This window comes from Geotrypetes seraphini, chromosome 2, assembly GCF_902459505.1.
Source record: "Geotrypetes seraphini chromosome 2, aGeoSer1.1, whole genome shotgun sequence".
NCBI lineage: Eukaryota > Metazoa > Chordata > Amphibia > Gymnophiona > Dermophiidae > Geotrypetes > Geotrypetes seraphini.
The window spans coordinates 199,354,827-199,380,789 of record NC_047085.1 but is presented as its reverse complement, the minus strand read 5'-3'; the positions used below and the strand labels follow the sequence as shown (position 1 = coordinate 199,380,789).

General features: G+C 44.8%; 1 protein-coding gene across 1 annotated transcript in view; it reads right to left on the bottom strand.

The window, feature by feature from the left end:
- NEDD9 (neural precursor cell expressed, developmentally down-regulated 9) overlaps nucleotides 1–25,963 on the bottom strand; it is a 136,526-nt gene that overhangs the window by 28,472 nt on the left and 82,091 nt on the right. The window contains exon 3 of the mRNA XM_033934671.1: nucleotides 10,133–10,231. Coding sequence (XP_033790562.1) covers nucleotides 10,133–10,231 — 99 coding nt within the window. The remainder of the gene's footprint in view (nucleotides 1–10,132; nucleotides 10,232–25,963) is intronic.

Genomic DNA, 25,963 nt, shown 5'->3' with positions numbered 1-25,963 from the left:
AATTTTGGGCTGCAAATGTGACACAACGAGGTTAGAGAATCACTCTGAGTGATCATTTTAATTTTAATGACCTTGTTGTATTACACTAAGCCATTTTGATAATCTGCCGCTAAAATACAAGCACGCTAAATTAGCTGAAACCGGTTTAGTGAGTACATTAAAGGCAGATTTTAGCTTTAAGAATCTGCCCCATAGTACCACATTTTACTCTAGCTGCGTCACATTTGGAGAATTGTAAGCGCTGACAGAGTTATTCAACTCAAGTGTTACGGTATTATTTCATATTGGAACCATCTTCTCTACTTGTGAATCATATTAGAGACAGTTTTAAAGACCCCTGATGCAGGACTTTGGCCGAAACACTGGGACTCTGTAAATGAATATTTACTCCCAGTTCTGTAGGCTTGTATACTTTTTTTGGTGTTATTTGCTTACATTTGTGTACTTGTTGATCCCTTTCTTTGCGTTTTCTTCAAAAGCAACCATATTCTGATGGTCCACAAGACAACTCAATGTAGAGAATCACACTGGGACAAATATTTCCCTGTCCCCACGGGAACTCATTTTCCCATCCTGGCGAGTTCTTTTCCTGTTCCTGCCCTGTTCCTGCAAGTTCCGTCCTCAACTGCACAAGCCTCAAACACTTTAAAATCATTAAGTAGCAACATTCTAGAGCTCAGACTGTGATGTCATAATGCCTCATTCCACCAATGCCTAAGCTCCGTCCTCATCTGCATAAGCCTCAAACACGTTAAAATCATAAGTGTTCGAGGCTTGTGCGGTTGAGGCAGAGCTTACAGGAATGGGGCAGGGACAAGGACAAAACGCGGGGACGGGATGGGGGACAATCTGTCCCCGTGTTATTCTCTAATTCAATATATATGAAGGAAGGACTATATTCTGAATACTGCTACAACTGGAAATAATAAATCCTAAATTTTATGTTACAGAATTGCACTGTTGCCAAAGCCCCCTACCATCACCTCCTCAATGTCCCTGGATAGTTCGATCTGTACTGTACAGCTTTTACAGATGTTCTCCCATGGTATCTAGCATGAGTGATGTAGTACAGAATGACAGCTGCTAGTTATTCAAAGATCTGATGTGCTGTTTGTGAAGGGAACGGGTCTCTTTGATGTATTGTGCTGGTCATAGTAATCACAATCCCCAAGTTTCTTGCAGTAAGTCAGGGGTACATTACGAAGCAAAATCTACAGCAAGGCTGCTAAAATCCAGCTGCAATTCTGCGACACATTCACAGACACTTGTGCACCAGGGTAATTTATTTGTTTTTATTTGTAGGTTGTTTTTTTTTTTTGGGGGGGGGGGTTAAAAATGGATCTTCAAGATTGGTGCAGGGAAGGGACAGAAGACAGTGTTATGGAGTACAATCTCAGGGATGGAAAAAGAGGAAGAAACATTCAGAGATAAAGGAAAGGAAGGATAGGAGATAATGGAAGAGAGGGGGGATATGATGTGGAATTGAGGGAGGACGGATGGTTCTGGCATGGACAATAATACATGACTAGTGAGGGAAGGGAGAGGGAATGACACTTAGGGATGGAAGAAGGGATATGACCTTGATCGTACCCAGAGGCGTAGCTGTGGGGGTGGGAGTGGGGAGAGGAGGGAAGGGCACAAGGGAAGTGGTTGCTCCCCCAAACAGATTTGAATGAAATGAAACCTCTGTGAATTGTCCCTTCAGCTTCACATCAGCACCTATTTTACCAAAATTGTGCTCCCTCTCATGACAAAATCTGGCTATATTTCTGCTCGTACTCTACTCCCAGCTGGGAAAGACCCCTCTTCTCTGACATACCTCCAACACTATGCCCCCCCAATGCAGTTCCTCTTTCACACAAATCACACATACTTGGTGCAGATGCCCTTTTATACTTCATACCAGGAAAGGAATCAAGATGGTCTTGCATACTGTAATAAAGATGATGACACATTGTGTGATTTTATTCTAAAGAAGGTGTGTAATGGAAATTCACAAAAATTATACAAGATAAGCAAGTCCTCGGATACATTTATTTTAAACACAGAATCTCAATTTTCTTCACTAGGCCTTTGAGCTATAATTGTTTTTAAGCTCTGCTTTTGGGAGAATTGAGTCCACAGATCTTTTCCAAAGCAAAAGCGCACATACCATATATCTGTAACTGTGAATAACAGGTTACTTAGAGAAGTAAATGCAGTTGTATTGAACTATCTGTCTGACATGGTACGACGAGTTCTGTCTCTGGCAGTATTCAAATCCAGGCTGAAAGCCCACTTTTTTGAAACTATGTTTAGGTCCTAACATGGAGGAACAGAGAGATATGTTGATTGGGGAAGGGAATGAGGTCCGGAGGAGAGTAAGCGTGAAGGAGGCAGAAAGTGAGAGTGAGTGAGTAAGAGAGAGTGTGAGAGTGAGAGAGAGAGTGTATGTGAGAGATGGATGGGGAAGGAAGAAAGGGGGGAAGGAGAAATGTCACACTCAGGGGAAGGGGGAGAGGGCAGAGAGTAAAAAGCTGAAATCGAAGAAGTGACATCACTTGGAAGCATGGCTGCTTAATTCTTGAGCTCCGTTGGGGCTCGTGCTTTTTAGTATTATATTTACTTTCTGCTGCAGTTTGCGAGCCTGTTCTTTGTGATAATCAACTTCGGAATGTATGACGAGAAGGAAAAGGTTGGAAAAGTTCCACTTCTCGGGCTCTCATAGTGTTAAAACGCGATCGCATGTGCCCAGCCCGCTGGTGAATCAAACTAAGATGGCGCATATACACGCGACTCCGCAGGCCGGTATCCCTAAATCAGCTTCCTCAGAGGGTGAGCCACTTTTGGCGGAGGGGAACATCGAACGCTGGTTCCGAGATCTCAAATCTGAAATGGTGGGAATGCGATCAGACGTGAAGACGGCCCTCGCAGAGATCCGGGCGGAGGTTAAGAGAGCTGGGAGACAGAGTGTCGGCCTCAGAGGGCAGGATGGATAGGATGGAGTTATCCCTGCAGGAGACCTCAGTAGTGGCGGACTCGGTGGTGACACAACTCGATGAACTGAGGTAGCAAGTCGAAGATCTGGAGAACAGGTCGCGACGGAACAATCTACGATTTAAGGGGGTCCCTGAAATGGAGCACTATAAAGACGCATGTGAGGTGATCCAGGGATTTTGTGCTTCATTACTTGGAGAGGAAGACGGGATGGCACAGACCCCGATTAATTTACTTCAGGCCCACAGAAGTTTGGGGCAGAACCGTGGGACCGGCAATTGTGATATTGTTGTCTGTTTCAGGGACTTTCTGGTGAAAGAAAAAGTTCTCCAGGCAGTGCGGCGAAGATCCAACTTCACTTGGCAAGGGATAGCGGTCTGGGTTTATCAAGACCTCGCTACTGCCACTCTGCAGAAACGATGCTCCTTTCGGGAGGTTACCCAAGTACTGCGTGCTGAAGGGTATCGCTACAGATGGCTGTTCCCATTTGGTTTGCTATTCACTATTAATGGGAAGCACCGTAAAGTGGATACTGTGGCGGATGCATGGATGGCCATGAAAGATATGGGTTGTCGCTTGCCCGCAGACCACCAGGAATGGAGTATGCCTGGAGCAAATGTGGAACCTGTTGGGAGGGATTCTCGGGTCCCTGATGACAATCCTCAGCCGTCCACTTCGGCTATCTATATAATGTTTCCTTTCTATTGTGGCACCGTACATTATCTTTTCTAAAGATGGACAAGTAGGCACTGTGGCTCCTGATTTCCTCTCTGTTGTATATTTTACTTAGAAATGTTTTTTGTACACGGTTCAGTTCATTGTAGGGTTTACACAGTGTGTATGAAAGGGGTATTTAGCTTTGGATGAGACTGTTTTATTGAGTATGATCGCTGGAGTGCTGAGCAGTAAATGAGAAGTTTTGGTATTTGGCTGAGTGTGAAACGGGTGAACGTCTGTAGAGAAGGGGTGTATGGAGTTCAAGAGCCTCTTCGATTTGACTCATTTTTCTCAAACTGGCTGACTCGAAGTTTGCGAGATCAGCTACTTGGAGGGGGGAAAGGGGGAGGGAGGGGAAACATGGACAGAACATTGGGAAACGATATAGTGGGGGTAAGGGGGGACGAGCTGAGGAGGAACCGGAGGTTCTCATTGGGTCCTGGAATGTCAGTGGGCTGAATAGTCCTGGGAAGCAGAGCATGGTCTTTCATGACTTAATCCACATAAGATGGGATATTTGCTTATTACAAGAGACCCATTTAAGACCTAGAGATGTTGGTCTCCTCCGTAGACCTCAATTTGATCAGATATGGACACATCAGGGGGGAGGAGCTACTAAAAGAGCTAGAGGGTTGGCCATATTGGTAAGGGTTTGGGGTTCCAGATGGATCAGATCTACAGTGACAAAGGGGGAAGATGTTTGGCTCTCAAGGGTATATTGCAGGGTCGCCCACCGACTATTGTAAATGTATATAGGCCTAATACGGCACAGGCTTCCTTTTTTAGGAGCCTTCAGACTGACTTGGGAACCTTTATGAATGGAGCAGTATACCTAGGTGGGGATTTTAAATGTTCCACCAGATCTCTCTTTGGACCACTTGGGGGAAGGACGTAGAGTGCTGCGGAGCCCTGCTAAAGCACTTCGTACAATGATGCTCTCACTGGGCCTCATAGATAGTTGGAGGTTGCTTCATGGATCCCAAAAGACATTCACCTTCTACTGTCATGCTCAAAATTTTTATACTAGATTGGATGGGTTGTGGATTCATAGGAACCAGATGGGAGGGCTGCAATGGGTGGAAATTGAGACGATGCACATTTCTGATCATGCTCCAGTCTGGGTGGCCTGTACGGGGTTCTTAGATCAGGGAGGTAGACTATTTTGGAGACTTAATGAATCTTTGTTGGGTTCCCCGCCGGTAGTTGAGGCGGTGGAACGCACTATTTGGTATTGTATGGATTTGAATGATAATGGGGAAGTCTCTGATGCCACACTGTGGGATGCCTTAAAAGTAGTGGTAAAGGGGGAACTTGTTAAATGGGGGGCTAGATATAAACGTCAGCGAGCCCAAAGCTTTCTTCAATTGCGTACACGATTGCTACAACTAGAAACCACTCACCAAGCTGGGTGGGACCCCCGGATCCTGGTCCAACTACAACGCGTGAAAGATGAAATATACCAACTGCAGGTAGGTGAGACAGATCGCCTGCGGGACCGCTTTCACTTGAATATTTATGAACATAATAATAAGGCTAGTGCACAGTTTGCCAGGTTCATTCGGATTAAACAGGCCAGGGCCACTATAACTCGGATTCGTGGAGCTGCGGGAGGGGAGTGGCGGGTTACCGATACGGCGATTTCAACAGGAATTCTTCTGCTTTTACTCTCATCATTATGGTCCTCCTGAGCCGCAGGATGAGGCGGTACAATCTAGATTCCTTGATTCGATTCTTCTGCCTGAACTATCGGGCTCGAATAGAGAGTTCTTGCAGGAACCCATTAAGTTATCTGAAGTATTAGGGGTAATCGGTCCTTGAAAAATGGCAAATCCCCAGGACTGGATGGATATACTAGTAGATATTATAAACAATTCTTGGCACAACTGGGGCCTTTATTGGTTAGAGTGGCTAATGGGGTTCTTCAGGGAGGGACTCTTACAAAACTAAGGGGGAGGCTGGAGTGGCGATCCTCCTGAAACCTGGGAGGGATCCCTTGGCCTGTGGCTCATACCGACCCATCTCGCTTATTAATTTAGAAGCTAAAATTTTGGCTAAGGTTTTGGCCCTGCGGTTGGGTAAGATGTTGCCATCATTGATCCATCAAGATCAGGCTGGGTGTATACAGCGTAGACAAGTGAGTGATAACATCAGGTGCGCTCTCCACTTGTTGTGGGTGGCAGGTTCCAGACAAGACAAGAAGGTATTGATGGCAATAGATGCATAGAAGGCCTTTGACCGGGTCCTCTGGGGTTTCCTTTGGGAAGTGATGAAACGTATGGGTCTGGGGACTACCTTTAGTGCCTGGATCCATGCTTTGTATGAATCTCCACGGGCATGCCTTCGAATTAACCAATCCTATACTGAATTTTTTTCTATATGCCGAGGGACTCGACAGGGCTGTCCGTTGTCTCCCTTGTTATTTGCTGTCTATAGAACCCTTAGCCTTGAGTATCCATCAACACCCTGATTTAGTTGAATTCATACAAAATGGGGACGAACACCATATAGCACTCTTTGCTGATGATATTTTATTGTATGTAGGACAGCCGGAGGACTCTATCCCGCATCCGTTGCAGCTTTTTGATCTTTATAGGAAAGTTTCTGGGTTTAAAATAAATTTGGATAAGATGGAAATTTTGAATTTGACCTTGACAGCGTCAGAGGTGGATAGGCTTCGTGGGCGCTTTCCGTTTCGCTGGGCTTCCCAAGGGATTAAATATTTGGGAATTTATATTTCCAGCGATCTCTCAATTATATGTGGAAAATTATCCGCCTATTGATAGGCGTATTAAACTTGATTTGCAACGGTGGAATGGCCTCTGGCTCTCCTGGTGGGGCCGGATTGCTATTGTAAAAATGAATGTGCTTCCCAGGTTGTTATTCCTTTTTCAGACGTTGCCGGAGCCAGTGTCTTCGAGGGAGCTGCCTAGGTTGAAGGCGGAACTTCGGAGATTCATTTGGCAGGGGAGACCTCCCAGATTATTTCAATCTCTTATGTGGGCAGCAAGAAAAGTAGGGGGTAGAGGGGTGCCTAATTTATGGTGGTACTATCAGTCGGCTCAAATAAAACTGGTGCTTGATTGGGTATTGGGGGAACATAAATGGGGGGATGCAGTTGGAACAGGAATATGGGGGCTCGGGGGTGTTGAAATTGTAGAAGGATTTATGGTTCATGCTGGAAAGTTGCTTGCAGAGAGATTCTTGAAACAATGGTTCAGACTTGATGACATCATAGAGGCCTAACCTTCAGGTGTGAATACGGAAATATCCCTACAAAATAAAAACTCTGGATGTTGGGTTCTCTGCACAGTTGGTCCCAGAGTATTGAAAATCCATTTGTTAGACATTTGGTACAGTTGTGGGCTCGGACACGGGCTAAATTGGGCATCAGTGTCTACATTGACATTCATAGAAGCGGAGCCCCAATTTCTGGTGGGAAGGGACAATCCGGTATTCCGTAGGTGGGCTCACAAATGGTTGCTTACATTCAGAGATCTGTTAGGAGCAACGGGGATCCTCTCCTTAGCGATGCTCCAGCAGAAATATGACTTGCCTGATAGGGACTATTTTGTCTATTTTCAAGTCTGACATTTTATGCAAACTCAGCCTCTGTTGGCGAAGGAACATCTAGAGAATCTGTGGTTACTCCTCCAGAAGATCCCTAGACCACTATCAGTGGTGTATCAGTATTGGAGGGGTTCCTCTCCAGCTCAGTTTTCCTTTCAGAAATATTGGGAGAGGGATCTGGGGATCACATTTACGGTTAAATCATGGGGAGTTATATGTGCGGAGGTCTATAAGGCATCCGCCTGTGCTTTGGTCCAGGAGAATGCTTATAAGGTTTTGACCAGGTGGTATTATACACAAGAACGACTGCATAGAATGTTTTCTGGGGTGTCTGATCAATGTTGGAGATGTGGAGTGACTGTGGGGTCTTTCTACCATATTTGGTGGGACTGTTCCCTTATCCGCCCCTTTTGGAAGGCAGTGGTACGTACTCTGACTAATCTTATTGGGAGCCCTGTGGGGGGGACACACCCCAGAATTGTTTGCTTGGCTTGGCCAATATTCAGGAATTTACCTGGCAAACTAAGCTGCTCCATTTGGGATTGGCGGCAGCAAAATGTTTAATAGCTAATCATTGGAAAAATGTGCTGGCCCCTTCTCATGCAGATTGGCTTACCCGTCTGTTGTCTATGGGGAGGATGGAGATGGTGGTGGTTAAACGACGCCTTATGTATATCTCCCATACTACTATTTGGCTCAAAATAGGAGCTATTTTTGGATTCTCTTTAAAGGGTCCAGGTGGGTTTGGTCCTCGGCAAGTCTACTCTTGGGTGGGAGAGTGGAGGGTGGGATTTTGTTGTTTTATGTTTTTGATCATTCCTTCTGTGGGGATGGGAGGCTGGGAGTGGGGACATGAGAGTGAAAATTGCGCTAATGGTATATTTATTCTATTCTTGTGCTAGTTGGTTGATATCTATTGGTTGTATTTTGTATTAGTGCTGAGCTTGTCTAACTTTTTGCTTGTTACAAAATTTTCAATAAAAATTTAAATATTAAAAAAAAAAAAAGTTGAATTTATGAAGGCAGAGAAGAGAGAGATGTTAGTTGGGGGAGGGAATGAGGACTGGAGGAGAGGCAGCATGCAGGAGGCAGAGAGAAAGAGATGTTGGACTGGTGGAAAGGAGGGAGAAATGTTGGATGTGGAAGTAGAGGGAGTGGGAGAGATGCATCCTGGATCTCTCTCTCTCTCTTTCCCCACTCCCTTTGTAGCAGGGGAGGGAATGAGAGAAAGAGGGAGACATGTTGCCAATGGGATGGAGGATGAGAGAGGAAGAAAAGTTGGAATCATGGAGGAACAGAGAGAGATGTTTGTTGGGGAATGGAATGAGGTCTGGAAGAGAGGAAGCGTGCAGGAAGCATAAAGAAAGAAATATTGGATGCACAGTCAGAAGGAAGTGCAACCAGAGACTCATGAAACCACCAGACAACAAATGTAGGAAAATGATTTTATTTTCAATTTAGTGGTCAAAATGTGTCAATTTTGAGAATATATATCTGCTGTCTATATTTTGCACTATATTTGTCTGTTTTTCTATAGTTGTTACTGAGGTGACATTACATATTTTAAAGTCATCTGCCTTGACCTCTTTGAAAAGAAAAACCAAATATAAATGATAATTAACATTTTCTCTGTGAACAGTGTGCTTTGTGTTTTTTTTTTTAATTTTGTGGTTATCATGTATTAAGAAGATTCTATTGTGTGTATATGAAAAATGGATGAAAGAAATTGCATTACAATTAGTACTATTATTATGGGGTGGAGTCAGTGGAGGGTCTGGGGTGGAGCTTGGGCAGTGGTAATCAGTTGGTATTTGTTAGGCTTAGGGGGTACTTGACTTGAAGAAGTTGAGAAACACTATTCTAGACATCTTGCAAGACGTTCGCCTTCCAGGAAGTCCAAGTTATAACAGGGTGTGTTAGAGGTGTATTTTGGGTGGGCTTAGACTTGGACATCTTGCAGTGATAATTGAACCTTTTGCAAGATGTTCTGGATGGAACTAAGATGTTCTGACCTAGACCTGTTTTAGAAGTGTCTAAGTGCCAAAAAGGTATCCAAACTGACCAGGTGACCACTGGATGCATTAAGGTATGACCCCCCCCACCACTCCACCAGTGGTCAATGACCCCCTTCCATCCCCCAAATATGTGACTGAAAGAGTACTGTGCCTAGAACAGCAGCACCTGGTATTGAAAAGCCTAGTAGAACTCCATACAGGTGTCTTAAGTAGCCTGATGGATGGGCTAGTGAGGCATAGAGAGGAGGAACCAGACCCATAAGCCACTCTAACCACAACATTTATGGCAGAAAAGTATTGAGCCCACCAAAACCCTACTATGCTGCCATATACAGTAGGTGCCACCTGCAGCCATAAGAGCTATTGGAATGGTAGAAAAGTTGGTATAATAGGTTTTGGGGGAGTTTTAGAGGGCTCAGTATACATTATAAGGGGTATATGGTGAGATGTGTATCTGGCACCCTTTATGTGAAGTTCACAGCAGCACCCTCTAAGGTGCCCCACTGCTCTGTTAATTAGAATGTTGGCCCCTCCCACATCTAAATGGTGCTGAGTTGGATGTTTCTAACTTGAATGTTTTTGTGGTTGAAAATAATAAAGTTAGATGTCCTGGCAGTAGAGACGTTTTAGTTGCCAAGATGTCCAAGCAGGCAAGTTAAAAAAAAAAAAAAAAAGAGTAAATGTCCCGTTCGAAAATTGATATTTCTTCGCCTCAATTTTAGATGTCTTGCAGGAAACGTCTAAATTCAAACATCCTATCGAAAACGACCCTCCATGCATCTTTATTTTTGTACCCATGCTGGGGGAAAAAAAGGCACTTGGAACTGATTGCTGCTGATGGGTCAAGATGTACTTACCCCTTGAGGGCGAGCAGGAGGAATATCGTACGTATCCGTCTGGTACCTGGGAGGAGTCTCATACACATAACCTTGCCCCTTCCTGGTGGGGGTTACAACCTACGGGTTCAAAGAGAAAGCAAGGCTGACTCAGTATTCCGAACAGTAACACTGGATACACACTGTTCTGTCCACAGGAAATTCTACATCTGTCATGTTTATATGACCTTTGACCTCTTTGAAAGAATCTCACCTTACCTTTTACCACCATTATGTAACCACGAAACAGTTAATATCTCAGGTGAGACTTACCCTCTGAGAAGCAAAGGTACAAAAGAATACATTAGGGGGAAAATGTAGAGGTAACCTAAAAGAACGAGGCCATCGTTTCACCTGACAGCATTCAGGCTTCTTCAGGGATATAAGCTAAACTCTTTCATTTTATTGAAAGTTTTCATTAAACCAGAATTTTATAGCACAAGAAAGACTACACAGAAATGGCTCTGGGAGTTAATAACCAATGAAAGAAACATTCAGTCTAATCTGCTGAGACATTGCAATCTTAATCTCTGTATAGGCTTCTGAGGTCTTTTTCTCCCATTCCGCTACGTGTTAACTATATTGGAACTGCAACTGCAATTTCAGATTGCTTTTTGAGGTTTGACAATCTAACCTTCAGTCAGGTTCTGACAGGTTCTATTTAAAATTGTTAGCATCGGATATTGACAATTCAGTTCCCTCAATTTACCAGCTAATATTTTTCCCTTGAATAAACGCTTTCTTCAAGATATAACTAAAATTCTCTTCTGACCTCACATGCCACAGCATTACATAGGGCAATCAAGCTTTTCCTAGCGTTGCGACACCCACAGGCTCTTAGGCTTGACTCATTCTCTCAAAATGTTCAACTAAAACCTTCAAAATTTATGAGAGGGTGCCGAAAAGTTCTCAGCCCAACCAAGAAGAGAATGACGTGGATACGGTTCAATCAATGATATGAAACGGTCAACACACAGAATTTCATTTTGGCAAATTGGCACACTTTTCAGCTTCAGAAGCAAACTAACACTCAGAATTTAGGAAGTCGGTTGGTTGGGCTGAGAACTTTTCAGCACCCCCCTTTTGTAGCTAAAATTCTTTATCACATAGAAAGCACCCTGCATTTCCCAAGACCAAATAAATATTTCAACTTTATTGGAAACATCGGATAAAGAACTGGTGACACTGGCTACTCGGATAATAACAGTGGCTCTTTTACTAGACAAATCTTGGATTGTCAGACTTTTCTTTAAAAACAGACACAAAGAGTTCCTGGGTTATAAAATCCAAATGCACCCAGACTTAGAGGGAAACCCAAAGGCGCAGCCGAGAGTTTCTTCCTCCAAAAACAGGAGTTGTTTCAATGGGGGCTACATTTTACTTGAGACAGCCTTGTAAATGCATTGTATATTATCGAACACTCAAATACATTTTCTTAGAATCTTTTCAGTTAACAACTTTCCTATCATTGTCAAGACTGGAGGCAGAAAAAGCTTAACCTTTTCCTATTGTAATAAATTTTACGTTACGCTGGTTCCAATCGTAATTAGTTTAGCAAAGTTTTGTATTAGTCACCGTTATCATTTACGGCTATTGTAAACATAATGCAAATAAGTCATAAGTCTGTAAATTCAAATATTTTGTGTTCCTGGCTCTTTATTAGTCCATACAGACTGTTTATCCACCGTCTATGTCATTTTTGGAATGTCCCGTCATCTGGGATGCACGATAGGAAAAGGTTAAAGCTCTTTAGTTTGACGCGGCACTCTTCCTCAGTCATTTAGCCATTTCCAATGTATTAATTTTTCTTTTATGTTCTCACTATGATTATTTCTTGGACCCTATGAGGACTTGAGTTGAATTGTTGTTGGTTTGTTTTTTCTTTTTATTGAAAAGTTTAAAACCTTTATTTCTTTTGTGACGTTTTGTTTTCTTGGCTTAACATCTTTTCTGTACAAGTTTTATACTTGGTATGTAATATAAAATCAATCAATCAGTAATAATAATAATATAGCACCCTGCCACCCAATAACTTTTCCTTACTGTACCCACTTAAGTGCTAAACTTGGCAGTTTAGAATTCTAACCCAGGAGCATTGAAGCAGCCAGTTGTAGCCTTACACTCTACTCCTTGCAGTACACTGCCCTTTAAATCAAGTTCCCAATAACATTGACCACAACTGGTCCTTACCTTGTCAGGGTCTTTCTTCAACATTAACTTCTTCAGTTTTTATTTTTATTCCCAAAATGGCACACTTTCTATTGCACGGCCCTGCTCTCATGAGCTGGCAGCTATACACATGTCTATCATTCCCAACATACGCACATGTGTGATTACAACTCACAGGGTGCTTCAGCCCTACCACAAAAATCTTCAGGGGAGCCTTTCTGGGCCTTCCCCATCAATATCCTTCCCGCAGGTCTGAACATGCTCCTGACACCAGCCCAATTCCTTTTATTTCTGGCTGGGTCCACATCAGGTGCCACAATATTCCTCTGTGTATGCGCGAACAACCACTCATGCCCAGAAGAGTTCTAGTCAGGGTCAGCACGGCACAACTTTCCTGTACTTTCTGTCACAAATGGGGTCTTCTGCCTCTTGGGCCCAGGAGCTGTGCGCCAAGCATTGTGTACACTTTTTTGGTTTGTAGCTATTTTAGGTTCCTTCCTGTTCTTCCTGGGATCGATATTTGTTCAAAATGGCTGCCATGACTCCTAGCAGCAGTCTTAAGGAAAGGGGTAGAGTAGGGGCTCAAGACCTGAGCAGAAATCTTTATGCAGGTCCATAAGCTCCAGTGAATAATTGGTTGTGGCCAGCACAACTTTAATAAGCCCTAAATATTCAATGCCACTTCCAGGACATGGCCCAGCATTGAATATCTAGGACTTATTTCGCCCATGGTGGTCAATGTTTAAAAAAGACACTGACTCCTGCAGGCTGAACATCAACTGGATAGAGATCAATAAAGATAGGCAATTTATTGATGGGAAAGTGTCCATGATATACTTAAATTGTTACCAAGAATCTAACAATCAAACATTTGGATCATAAAGAAACTTCTAGTTGCCTTAAATCTCATCACTGGCATAAAAAAACTCCACAGAGAACTTGCTCCATATCTCAAAAAGATCCAAACCACTGTCCGTGCACAGAAAAGTTAGAATAACATTTATCTTTAGCAGGAGAATCAAACAAACAGCTCATATTCCCCAAATGCTCACAATTTCTTCAAAAACTCCAATAGTTGGACTATAGTTCCAAAAATTTCACTGCTCCAGCAGAAGAATGCATAATTCTGACAAGGTTTCGCCAGATTACCAGCCTGCGTCAGGGGAATCATAGTTTCCCTAGAAGCTGATACAAAGGTGCTCATTTTATGGCTTGCCATATATTAAGAGCCAATAGAGCATGGATTGTATCAATGAGAAGTGGTTTTATCATGTTCTTCATCATACTGTACAAATCAAGTTCTGCAACGTGGACAAAGTTACAAAGGGATGTCTGAAGATCCTTGAGTTTTAAATTCCCAATACAACAACTTAAGTTTTCCAACAGTATGGATGCCAATTTGGAAACTGTTTCACATGCAGCAAAGTTAAGATGTGTGGAATGGTGCCAAGCAAGTCAGCAGTCTGCTTCACATGGGATTTTAATTACTAAAATGCCAGATTATTTATATTCTTGAAAAGACTACTTTCTCATTTCTCCTTTAAAAAGAAAACGTGGCCCTCTCGCTGTGGCAGCCCACGGTGCCTTCCTACCTCCCACCAGCTAGATTTTGTTTCCTCCTTGAAACCTCTTTCTTGCAGAGAATGGAGGCCATATGCAGGGCTCAGTATCGCTCTATGTTGCGACCTCTTCTAGAGGTCTCCTTATCTCAAGAATTCTGGTCTCCTTATCTCAAGAAAGATATAGTGGTGCTAGAAAAGGTTCAAAGAAGAGTGACCAAGATGGTAAAGGGGATGGAACTCCTGTCGTATGAGGAAAGACTAAAAAGGTTAGGGCTCTTCAGTTTGGAAAAGAGACGGCTGAGGGGAAATATGATTGAAGTCTACAAAAACCTGAGTGGAGTAGAACGGGTATAAGTGGATCGATTTTTCACTCCGTCAAAATTACAAAGACTAGGGGACACTTGAAGTTACAGGGAAATACTTTTAAAACCAATAGGAAGAAATTTTGTTTTCACTCAGAGAATAAATAGTTCAGCTTTATAATGCGTTGCCAGAGGATGTAGTAAGAGCGGATAGCGTAGCTGGTTTTAAGAAAGGTTTGGATAAGTTCCTGGAGGAAAAGTCCAGTCTGTTATTGAGAAAAACATGGGGGAAGCCACTGCTTGCCCTGGATCGGTAGCCATGGAATATTGCTTCTCCTTGCGTTTTGGCCAGGTACTAGTGACCTGGATTGGTCACCGTGAGACTGGGCTACTGGGCTTGATGGACCATTGGTCTGACCAAGTAAGGCTACTCTTATGCTCATATGTTCTGCAAGGCCTCTGGCACTGATGCCTCAAAAATTACAAGTCAAAAATGGCAAGTTTACTGATTTTGTTGACAACTCTGTCTAACCACACAGGGCATCATGCAGCCTTCTACTGTCATGCTAATTCCAGAGTAAAGAATGACACGGTGGCAAAATTTATCACCGTTCCTGTCCCTGTGAAAAACCACGGGAAACCATCCTGTGTCATTCTTTAGTGACAATCTCAACCTCAGTCCTTCTACACCAGCATTCTTCAATGCAAGGCTTGAGGGTCAGTGGTTGTGGCCATTCGTACTCTGATTCTTATGTGAGCCATTGTGACATCACTGATGTGATGGGACGGGGATCGGGATCGTCTGTGCATCGCATGGTCTCCCGAGGCCCCCAAGTGGATAGGGCTGGAAGCAGTGGATCGCAACTGGGTTTGCGATGCGGGTTCTTGCGATGCTACCCAAGTCTGGTAAGGAGTACGGAAGAACTCTTCCTGACTATGCCCAGGGCTTCGAGTATCGATCGGAGGTCTGGTCCCATGTTGGCGCGGAGGCGTAATGGGTTCTAATGGCGGCATATCGGTAAGCGAGGCTTGCCGCGCGGGCATCGCCGCCCTCCCCCGTTCGTCCTCGTCGGTTGTCGAGGTCGAACGGTGTGGGGGAGGGGGAGGGGGCGGACCGCCCCTTTGGACCGGTACCGGGAGGTCACCCTGTATGGCAGCGATGAGCCCGGGTCCGATGGTCTGCATGAGCTCAACGAATTGAGCTTCCAGCACGGACCGTAGCGAAGCCGATAAGGAGGGATCCGCACCGAAAGGGGGTCCTCCTGCACGGACATCGCGCTCCTTCGAGGCCGAGTGCTTCTGCTTAGTAGCTTTCGGCACTTTGATGACCATTGGTGGCACTGTGGAAGGAAGAGGTACCTGAACCGAGGAGACCGGGGCAGGCACCGACGTCGAGCTCGTGGATGGTGTCGGGGTGAGCGATGCCGGTTTCACCACACTCGATGCAGGAGGGGTCGATGCCGGTTTCGCCCGAACCGGGGAGGTATCAGATGAAGTGGAGGCTGAGGGATCCTTAGCTGCGTCCATCTTGAACATCGATTCCCACAATAGGCAACGCCGCTTGAATGAGCGTGCCGTAAGGGTAGAGCAAGGCCTGCACGATTTCAGGATGTGGTCCGGGCCCAAACACTGCAAACAGCGCCAGTGAGGGTCCGTGAGTGAAATCGCGCGTTGGCACTTGCTGCACTTTTTAAACCCGGTGATTGGCCGGGACATAGGCCGGAAAATCTCCGCCGCGAGGTCGAAGCCAGTGGGCCTGAGCCACGTGGCCGGCCCGTTCGACCCGCCGGAGGAAATAATCTTCTTCTTTTTTTTTTTTTTTTTTACTGAAAAAGAAAAGAACTGTTAACTGTAATTAAAAGAAAACGAAAACGCGGACAAGGAAGGCAAATTTAACTGAATTCAGCTAGCGCATGAAGAAGTTGAACTTCTCAGCTCCGCGGAAAAGAAAGAACTGAGGAGACACGCCCGGATCTCCGGGTAGGAAGGCACCGGCGCATGCGCGGTGCGGGCATCTAGAAACTTTAAGTTTCTACAAGCAACACGTGCTTGTGAGACGTCCGTACCGGGGCTCTGTCTGATGACATCACCCACTAGTGAGAATACCTGCCTGCTTGTCCTGGGATAATGAGGCATTATGACATCACAATATCTGCTCTGGATACCAGAGACTGTCGTTCTGTAGTGTCTGTTTCAACCTCAGTCCTTCTACACCAGCATTCTTCAAAGCAAAGCTTGTGGGTCAGTGGTTGTGGCCACTCATACTCCGATTCTTCCCTCTCTCCTTAAAGAATGACACAGAGATGGTTTCCCGCGCTTATCTTCAGGGAAGGGAATGGTGATGAATTTTGCCACCATAGCCTTCTCGTGCTCACTTCAAAGGGGGGGGGGGAGGAGGGGAGGTGATAAATCAAGAGAAATCATTTGTCCAGAAAGCATACAAGAATACAGAAGCACACCCTACAACACCACCTCTTAATCTTACAAAGAATACATTTCTGTAAATTCCTGAAGTTATTTTTTGTAAAACACCCTATCCAGTGGTTCCCAACCCTGTCCTGGAGGACCACCAGGCCAGTCGGGTTTTCAGAATAACCCTAATGAATATGCATGAGAGATATCTGCATATAATGGAGGTGCCAGGCATGCAAATCTGCTCTATGCATATTCATTAGGGCTATCCTGAAAACCTGACTGGCCTGGTGGTCCTCCAGGACAGGGTTGGGAATAGAGAATGACACGGTGACAAAATTCATCACCGTTCCCGTCCCCTCGGATAACCGCGGGAAACCATCTTCATGTCATTCTTTAAGGAGAGAGGGAAGAATGAGAGTATGAATGGCCACAACCACTGACCCCCAAGCTTTGCTTTGAAGAATGCTGGTGTAGAAGGACCGAGGTTGAAATAGACACTAGAAAATGACATGGGTTTATTTCCTGCGGTTATCCGCGGGGACGGGAACGGTGATGAATTTTGTCACCGTGTCATTCTCTAGTTGGGAACCACTACCCTATACAATTGTTGTAGCTAATCAAATGGAGTATAGGAGTTAACAGAAATGTCAAGTCTCGCTCTTTAGGAATGTTTCACACTCATTTGAAAGATCTCACTATCTGACTCTTTGAGTCCTATTTCTCACTCATCAGAGCTTCAGTATCAGTGTAAGCCAGGGCTGCCCAAGTCCGGTCCTCGAGATCTACTGGCAGGCCAGGTTTTCAGGATATCCACAATGAATATGCATGAGACAGATTTTCCTGCACTGCCTTATTGATATGCAAATCTCTCTCTCATGCATATTCATTGTGGATATCCTGAAAACCTGGCCTGCCAGTAGATCTCGAAGACCGGACTTGGGCAGCCCTGGTGTAAGCCTTAGGGCTAGATTCACTAAGCAAACTGATCGTGTACCGATCGGTTTGCGCTCACTTTCCTACTATGGCTCGATTCACTAACCTTCCTCCAGACCATCCGCACCTTATCCAATCTGCACATGCAAATGAGTAATAAGGCAGGTAAATTTCTTAAGGCATCGATTCATGAAACCATTTCGTCCTAAGCGACTGGCCTTTCCGATCCAAAAAGTTTCGACTGCTGAGGACCAGTCATTTACATCCTCGCCAACTATTCCTGCCTAGCAACGGCCACATGCATGTTAAGAACCCCATTAAAATATATATATCTACCCCGCAAAAAATCCAAAATATATCTAAACTTTAAATATATGTAAACTTTCATGTACATAAGCGTTAGAAATATTTTTTGGAATGCGCATAGCGAGCGCAGGAGTGAATCTCGGATTTGTAATGCGCATGGCGAGAAAATCGCAGATTAATCCTATGCTCTCCTTGCGCATTCTACATTTCATATATTAATGCCAAATTTTTTAAAAAAATCAAAAGTCAAAAGTAAGTTTTAAGGGCCAGCTATCACCCCCCCCACCCTCTTCCTTCCAGCTAGATTGTTGTGTGCATCTGACGTCACGGGGGTCGCCTTTGGTTGCTTCGTGCTTCATGGCAGAAAGAGCCGCACAGCCTCCTGGGATTCGTAGGCTCTATATAACAGTGCGTGATTCCAGCGCATTCAACTGCTGTTAACTGTTGTGCCTTCTAGCAACTTAATAGTTCTTTTCCTGAATGAAATGTTAAGCTGTTTGGAAGCGCGCAATAAATTTCGAGATCGATTCGTAAAAAAGGATGAACTCGAAAAATTCCACTGCTCACTCACAAACCTCTGATGCTATTTCTCCTTAAACCTCTCCAACAAATTTTTCAAAAAGCTACGGTCACAGCTTATAGAGCTTGCAACAACACTTAAGAAAAAAAAAGAGAGGTTGGTAAAAACTACAGTTCTTATATTGCTTTTTTTACGACAACAATGCTTTGCGGTAGGCGCATTCGGAGCCCGCCAATGACGTCTGCGAGTATACCCCGCCCCATTTCTACGCAGTGAAGTCCTAAAGAGCTAGTGCATGCGTTATGTGCTTCAAAACCAACAAGGAGACAGTGCGCATGCGTGTCGATTGATGTTACAGCGAGATGTGAGGGCGTGTTTACGATTTGATCATTTGCATGAACAAGCTTTACTGAATCGATCGGCCAGAATGACTCGGAAACAGGACACAAATAGGATCGATTTGTGGACTTTAGTGAATCTAGACCTTAGAAAAATAAACCTAGTGGTCCAACCAGTAGGAAGAATTCTTCCTGCTTCTCCCTTGCCCTTTTCCTTTACTGCAAGTACTGTACATGTGCTCTGAAACCAATGTAGAGTTCATTCTCATTATTTGCGCGTTCATGATGTGCCATTTCACCTATCCATTATTTTAAGAGGACAACCTTTCCCACCAAAACGCAGGATAAAGGAGCATTCTGAATCTAGACTAGGGAAATCAAGTGTGCACTGCTTTTAATACAAACCCTCCCAACACACACTTCAAGCTTTTCCCTGTAAAGCTTCCTCCTTAGACTTTACTCTACCTGTCCCTCCCCATAAGGCTGGAACCACCCGGAATATCTGTTGTTTTTCAAGACAAACACATCTCACAAGAGAATATGGAAAAGATCATGTGAGAAAAAGATGGTCGAAACCAATCCTTTCTTTCCACACCGCAACTCTTTCTAGACATCTGAAGGACAAAGTGACATGTGCCATTAGCAACAGTCAGATCTGAGAGCACAGTGCTTTGACCCACTGCCCTGGCTCCACTCTCACTGAAATAGACAGAGGCAGGTGTACCTCTCAGTCCTCCTTTCATGCTGGGGATGGGGGGGGGGGGTTCTGCTTTTCTGCTAATGACCCAGGGTAAAGGCATCAGACGAGCTGTTCCCTCCTAACCTGGCAATCCCATTTGTTGATAGCTTTACTGGAGAAATAAAAATAAGATGTTATGATTTTTTTTTTTTTAGCATATAAAATACAGTTCTTTATAAGTTTCTGCAGCACTTTTGAATGATCCAGGCTCAGTGCTAGCTCTGGTTTCCTGAAACCCACTCAAGAGTTACACCAAGATGTCACTAGAGGGCACCAGAATATGTCAATGCTTTCTAAGCCTGTGTAGCTGAGAGCTGCCCTGAGCTACGAGGCTTCAGCGGGAATTGATTACAAAATATAAAATCAGGAAGCATTATCATATTACTAATTCAGCGATAAATCAAAGTTCCAAAAACCTCATTTGTAGCAACTACTTTAAACTTAGAATATAATGCTTTACCTCTCATAGGGCCCTATTTAATAATCGCACAAGCAGTTAACACAGTAATAAATGCATGCTAATCTTCCTAACGGTGGTTAATAAATCTCAATAAACAAACTAACTGTTAATATGGTGCCTTAGCAGATAACACAATTAATGTACCTTGTAAAATTTGTGTATGTCTGAATGTAAGCTGCATTGGATGTATCTATCAGGTTTGTGGAATATAAAATCACAATAAAAAAAATGAATAATGGTAATTTCTGTCTTGACAATGAACATGAATGGTTTGCAGAATAGGTAGGGACTGCGCCTCACAGTTTACAGGCATTAACCTTTGAACGAAGCAGTTAGCTGCACAAATTCAGAAGGCATTATCTGCAATGCACTTAACACTTGTGTAAAAAAATTCCACTCTCTGCATGGACTGAATGGGAAATTACTGGAAGACCCCAATAGCCAGAACACAAGTTTTTATAGTAACAGCACATTCATTTTGTCAACAGGTTTAAATAACAGGGCCATCATTTTCAAAGTCATAGGGCTAGGCTAGATTCACTAAGCCCATGGATCGGATCGGATCGGATCCCTTGGCGATCTGATCCATGAACGGGGGGCTGATTTCACGAAGCGCCCTCATGCAAATGAGGGCGATCGGAGTCACACCCTCAACCGTACGCACGGATCACTGAAGAGCAATCCCGACGTATGCGCAGACCATCTACTTTGCCTGTAGATGGTCTGTGCATGTGCTCCGTGCGCCTTCGAGTTTTGCAGAGATCGCCGCTGCAGTACAGTGGCGCACCAAGGAGAAAGGGGAGGAAAAGACACTTAGCCTATGCCGTCCCGACTCTCCTGCTCTCTGCTGCCCTTCCCCACAGTGCAGCCCTGCTTTAAGCCCGTGTGTTAAAACCATGGGTTTGCACTGCAGGGAATGGTGGCAGAAAGCAGGAGAGTTGGAGCGCTGATTCCTTTGGGGCAGACCAGGAGAGTCGGGTTGCCGATTCCTTTCGGGGGTGAGAGCAGAGCGACAGAGATGCAGGCAGGGCGGAAGAGCAGGGTTTTTGATGCAGGGTGGGGATTTTAGTGCAGCAGAGTGCAAGAAAAGACGTGAGCGACTGGTCCTCAGCAGTCGCTTGCTTTTTGATCGGCCAGCCCAGTTGGCGTTCCTTAAAATTGTTTAGTGAATCGCTGCCTTCCTACATTTTCATGCCATTTCCCTCATTTGCATGCACGGATCGGATCGGAGGTTGATCGGCACCAAGATTAGTGAATCGGGTCGGGGAACAATCGGGTCGCAAAATGGTCAGGACACGATCGGTGTCCTTACTGAATCTAGCCCATAGTCTGTAACTCTCAAAGGGCTAGATTCACATAGCAAACCGATCATGTACCGATCGGTTTGCGATCCCTTTGTGACCCGATTTCCCTCCGGCCCAATTCACTAACCTCTCTTCCGATCCACGCATGCAAAGTAGGCAGGGACCCGATTCACAAAACAAATTTGGGACACCGATTGGGCTGGCCGATCAAGAACATAAGAAGTTGCCTCCACTGGGTCAGACCAGAGGTCCATCGCGCCCAGCGGTCCGCTCCCGCGGTGGCCCATCAGATCTATGACCTGTGAAGTGGTTCCTGACCATTTATATAACCTACCTCTGCTTCTATCTGTACCCCTCAATCCCCTTATCCTTCAGGAACCTATCCAAACCTTCCTTGAACCCCTGTACTGTGCTCTGGCCTATCACAACTTCCGGAAGCGCGTTCCATGTGTCCACCACTCTCTGGGTAAAAAAGAACTTCCTAGCATTTGTCCTAAACCTGTCCCCTTTCAATTTCTCCGAGTGACACCTAGTACTTGTAGTTCCCCACAGTCTGAAGAATCTGTCCCTGTCTACCTTCTCTATGCCCTTCAGGATTTTGAAGGTTTCTATCATGTCTCCTCTAAGTCTCCTCTTCTCTAGGGAGAACAGCCCCAGCATTTTCAACCTGTCAGCGTATGAAAAGTTTTCCATACCTTTTATCAATTTAGTCGCACACGTCTCTGCTGACACTCCTGCTCCATTGCCGCCCTGCACTCTGTCCCAATCTTCCAGCCATGCCTGATCTTAGTTGTCAGTCTTGGGTTTTTTTTTTTCTGTAAGCAACAAAATGGAAGCCTGTCCAGTCCTGATCTTCCAGCCCTGCTTTCTCCCCCATGTCCTCTCTGCTCCGAGCCCTGGATCTCTGCCGCCTTCCCTGCAGTGCGAGCCCGCGGGTTTAAAGCGGGGCTGCACGCCACAGTGTAGCCCCGCTTTAAACCCGCTGGCTCGCACTGCAGGGAAGGTGGCAGAGAGCAGGGCATGACCAGCTGACAGTGTCGGCAAAAGGGAACGGACTGCTGCCGCCGGGGATAGCCCTTCCCTGGGAGAGCAGGAGAGTTGGGGCCCGAAAACCCCCCACAAAACACCCTAGCAAAAAAACCCCCCAAAAATGGACACAAAACGCATGCACAGACCATCTGCAGGGAAAGTAAATGATCTGCGCATGTGTCAGGATCGCACATTAGTGATCCTTGCAGGCAGAGGGAGGCGTTCCTCCGATTGCCCTCATTTCAATATTTGGCTGTTGTGAATTGGTCGGGCCTGCTTGAATTGGCCCCGAAAGTCAGGTTAGTGAATCTAGCCCAAAGTAATGTACTCCTCACATCTGTTGAGCTAGACTGTCTTGGAGCACGCCTCAAATCAATCCAATTATATGCAAAACTAACTTTCAATCAAACTACAAGTGAACTATATGTGAAACTAGCTTATCGCTAGAATTGCTAATGTGAGTTGAACTACCCATAGGTTATAATTCCCTGTTTTGTATCTCCAATTTAGGATAAACAACTGATAGACGATCTCTATACCTCGTTTGCCTAATTATCTGTATCTGTCTAATTACTGTGTGAACGTTGCCTTGTAACCCATCTGAGCTCTCTGGGGAGGATGGGATATAAATCGAATTAAATAAATAAATAACTAGTGTAAATGACAGGGAAAATCTTTCTAAACCAGCACCCTTTCTTGGTTTGTTTGGCTTTTTTTAAGAGACTCATACAGATTTATTCTTTTCATCTTGCTGGCTGTGCTCCTGCAATTTGAAAAAAAGGAAAACATGTAAGCCCATAGGCGTCAACATTTCAAAATTATTGAGGGTGCCAAACACAATCCAAATTCCCCCTCCCTGGACACTGTGAAGTATCTTGCTCGGTACTGAGCACTGCATCCAGAGCCGACTCCTGTGTGCAAGCCACTGCAGATATGCCCAAGATACCCAGCTCCAAGCTGGAGACTTTATTTGACCACTCCTGGTTTTGACCTTGCATCCCAAAACAGTGGTGGGATTTTGTAGTGCCTGATCCTGCCTATTTACATAAGTGCTGCAAGTCCCATAATGCAGCAGAATAGGGTGGCCAAAAATCCAGGCCAGAAATGGATAACTTGGCATCTCTAAACAAAACAAGGAGGTTGACCTGGTGAATTCACAGAAGAGCAGTCAATCCAAAACAAAAAAAACGCTGCGGAGAATTGATGTCCCTGATGTAGACTTTATTAATAATTCAACTTGATAATTCACTCTTTATGAGCTCTTGTGCTGCAGAGGCTGCCGTTGTAAATTCTCAAGAAAGAAAAGCAATGCCTACACATGCCCACTTGGACCCCGGGTGGAAACAATGAGGTCATTCCATTACACACTGCAGCAGTGTAATAAAAAGCGAGCTTTGGTTTTCAATCACCTCAGGGCTGGCCAACCGGCTTTTTACCTAACCCTGGCTTGCTCATGCCTTGGGCTTTTGGGGGGGAGTGGGTGGGGGGAAAATGTGCTTTGTTATGTAGTTCAGTAGTTGCAAAACTTCAAGGCTGGCTTAACTTGTAATCAGGTTTTTACACGCTGCAAAATGACTGGCCCCTTACTCACCTCAAACCACAAGAGATTACAGGAAGAAGTGCAGCAGTGCAGCAACTGCCTCAGGTAATATGTTTTATTTTCTAATGGGGCCAGCTCTTTACATTTGCGAGACAGTCTGTTTCATTTTTACGGACTTTCCCATCCCTTCACCAAAGCCAAAATCTGTATACATTGGGCTTTTTTCTTCACGCTACATCATAATCAGTGGCAATTTTGTTAAAATCCAAACCAAACCAAACCATAAAAATCAGTACTAGGCTGGAAAGAGGGGGGCGGGGGGAGGAGAGGGGAAGTAAGGTGGCTCCACATTGCATTCCAGCTGGTCTGGGGAAAAGGATGTTTAGAAAGAGTTCTGCCCTTAGCTCATGTTTAATGCTTGGAATTAAGTTACCAAATTCCAGAGAGGTCATTTTAGACTAGGGGTTCCCAAACTGTGGGATATCATCCAAAATAGGGGGAGGGGGGGTGGCAAAATCCACATTTAGGATTGCTCCTACCCAGGCTGAAAAAAAAAAATACCCCTCGCTGACCTGCTACTCCTGTCAAACCCACATTATAAATTAGGCCTGTGTGGACGCCAGGAAGGTGGGGGTGGGGGTGGGAGACTGCGATGCAGTAGGAGAGCTGCGAGCAGCAGCATGGATGGAAAGGTTAGGGTTACCAGATGTCTGGATTTACCTGGACACGTCCTCTTTTTTTAGAGGACTGTCCGGATGTACGGACGGATTAAAAAACAAAAAAACAAAAACAAAAACCCAGCTGTTTGTCCTGGTTTTGGAAGGCCTCGGCTCTGACTGGGCCTCGGCGTCTGGAGGGCCTCCAAGCGTGCGCGGATGCGACGCGGCGATGTCAGGTGTATGCCCGCGACATCATTATGTCGCCATCTACGCATGCTCCGAGGCCCTCTAGATGTGGGCCCCGAACTCGGGGAAGAAGAGGCGAGGTTTGTATGGGAGCAGGGATGGGGTGCAATGGGACGGGGCTGGGGAAAGAATGGGGAAGGGCCACCCGGCCTCTTTTTTTTGCTTCAACAAATCTGGTAACCTTAAGAAAGGTAGTCCTCTGCTTACTGTGGTCTTGATCATAGGAGCCAACTTTTCAAGATGATTGGGGGTGCTGAGCCCAATGGAAAGCACCCATTCCTGGACACGGTTTGTTTGTTTTTATCCCCCGCCCTTCTCCAGGGCAAGTTACACATTTACATACAAAATATCACATTACATTTAACATACACAAGTCACAACGACAACAAACATCACTATAAACCGAAATACAAACTTATGTATAAAATATAAAATGACATAACATACAATGACAATCATCATTACAACCAATAAAACTGACCAGATCATAGAATGTATCAGTGACCAGCACCCTGTACTCAACAGTCTCCACTCCTCCTCCCTAAACCAAACTCAGACCCTATATTTCATTTGGCAAAACAAGTGTCTTAAGTACTTTCTTAAAATTCTGTATAATCTGCTGTTGGCGAACATATTCTGGAAGGTTCTTCCATTCCCTGGGACCAATACAAGGGAAAACACTATTCCTAGATGATGATAGCCTCAAGTCTCGCACAGATCAAAATGGTCAGTAGACCGACTCATGTGGCACGATACTCTGGACCAGGTGTTCGGGAGCCAGATTCTGTAGGCACATGAAGACATTTACCAGTAGCTTGTAAAAATTCTGTCCCTTACAGTCAATGAGTTTGTTCAACATTTGGGAAGCTCAAGAACTCACAATACCCACAGAGCCTGCTCCTATGGCCTTGTTAATGGGCTCATGGCCACAGAAAATTTGACCTGTTTTAGAACCTAAGAATAACCTATAAATTAAAAGAAAGAAACCACTGCTGTAAATTCTCTGCTTAAAGGCTGGGAAAATCCAAAACCTGGGCCGAGGAGAGCAACTATATGGAGTGAGGTGAAAAAGAGGACAAAAAAAAAAGCTAAAACAAAAATCAAAACGGGCTGGCACCAAGCTTTCTAAAATAATGTTTCCAGTGTTCTCCATATCCATAGTTCTGTTGGCTTCCTCTTACTTAGCTGGACTTCCAACTCAATAGGAACTGCCCTGTACCGAGGTTAAGGTATCTGAAAACGTTATTTGCAGATATCTGGGAAACCAGTTCTAGCCGCTCCCATATCTTCT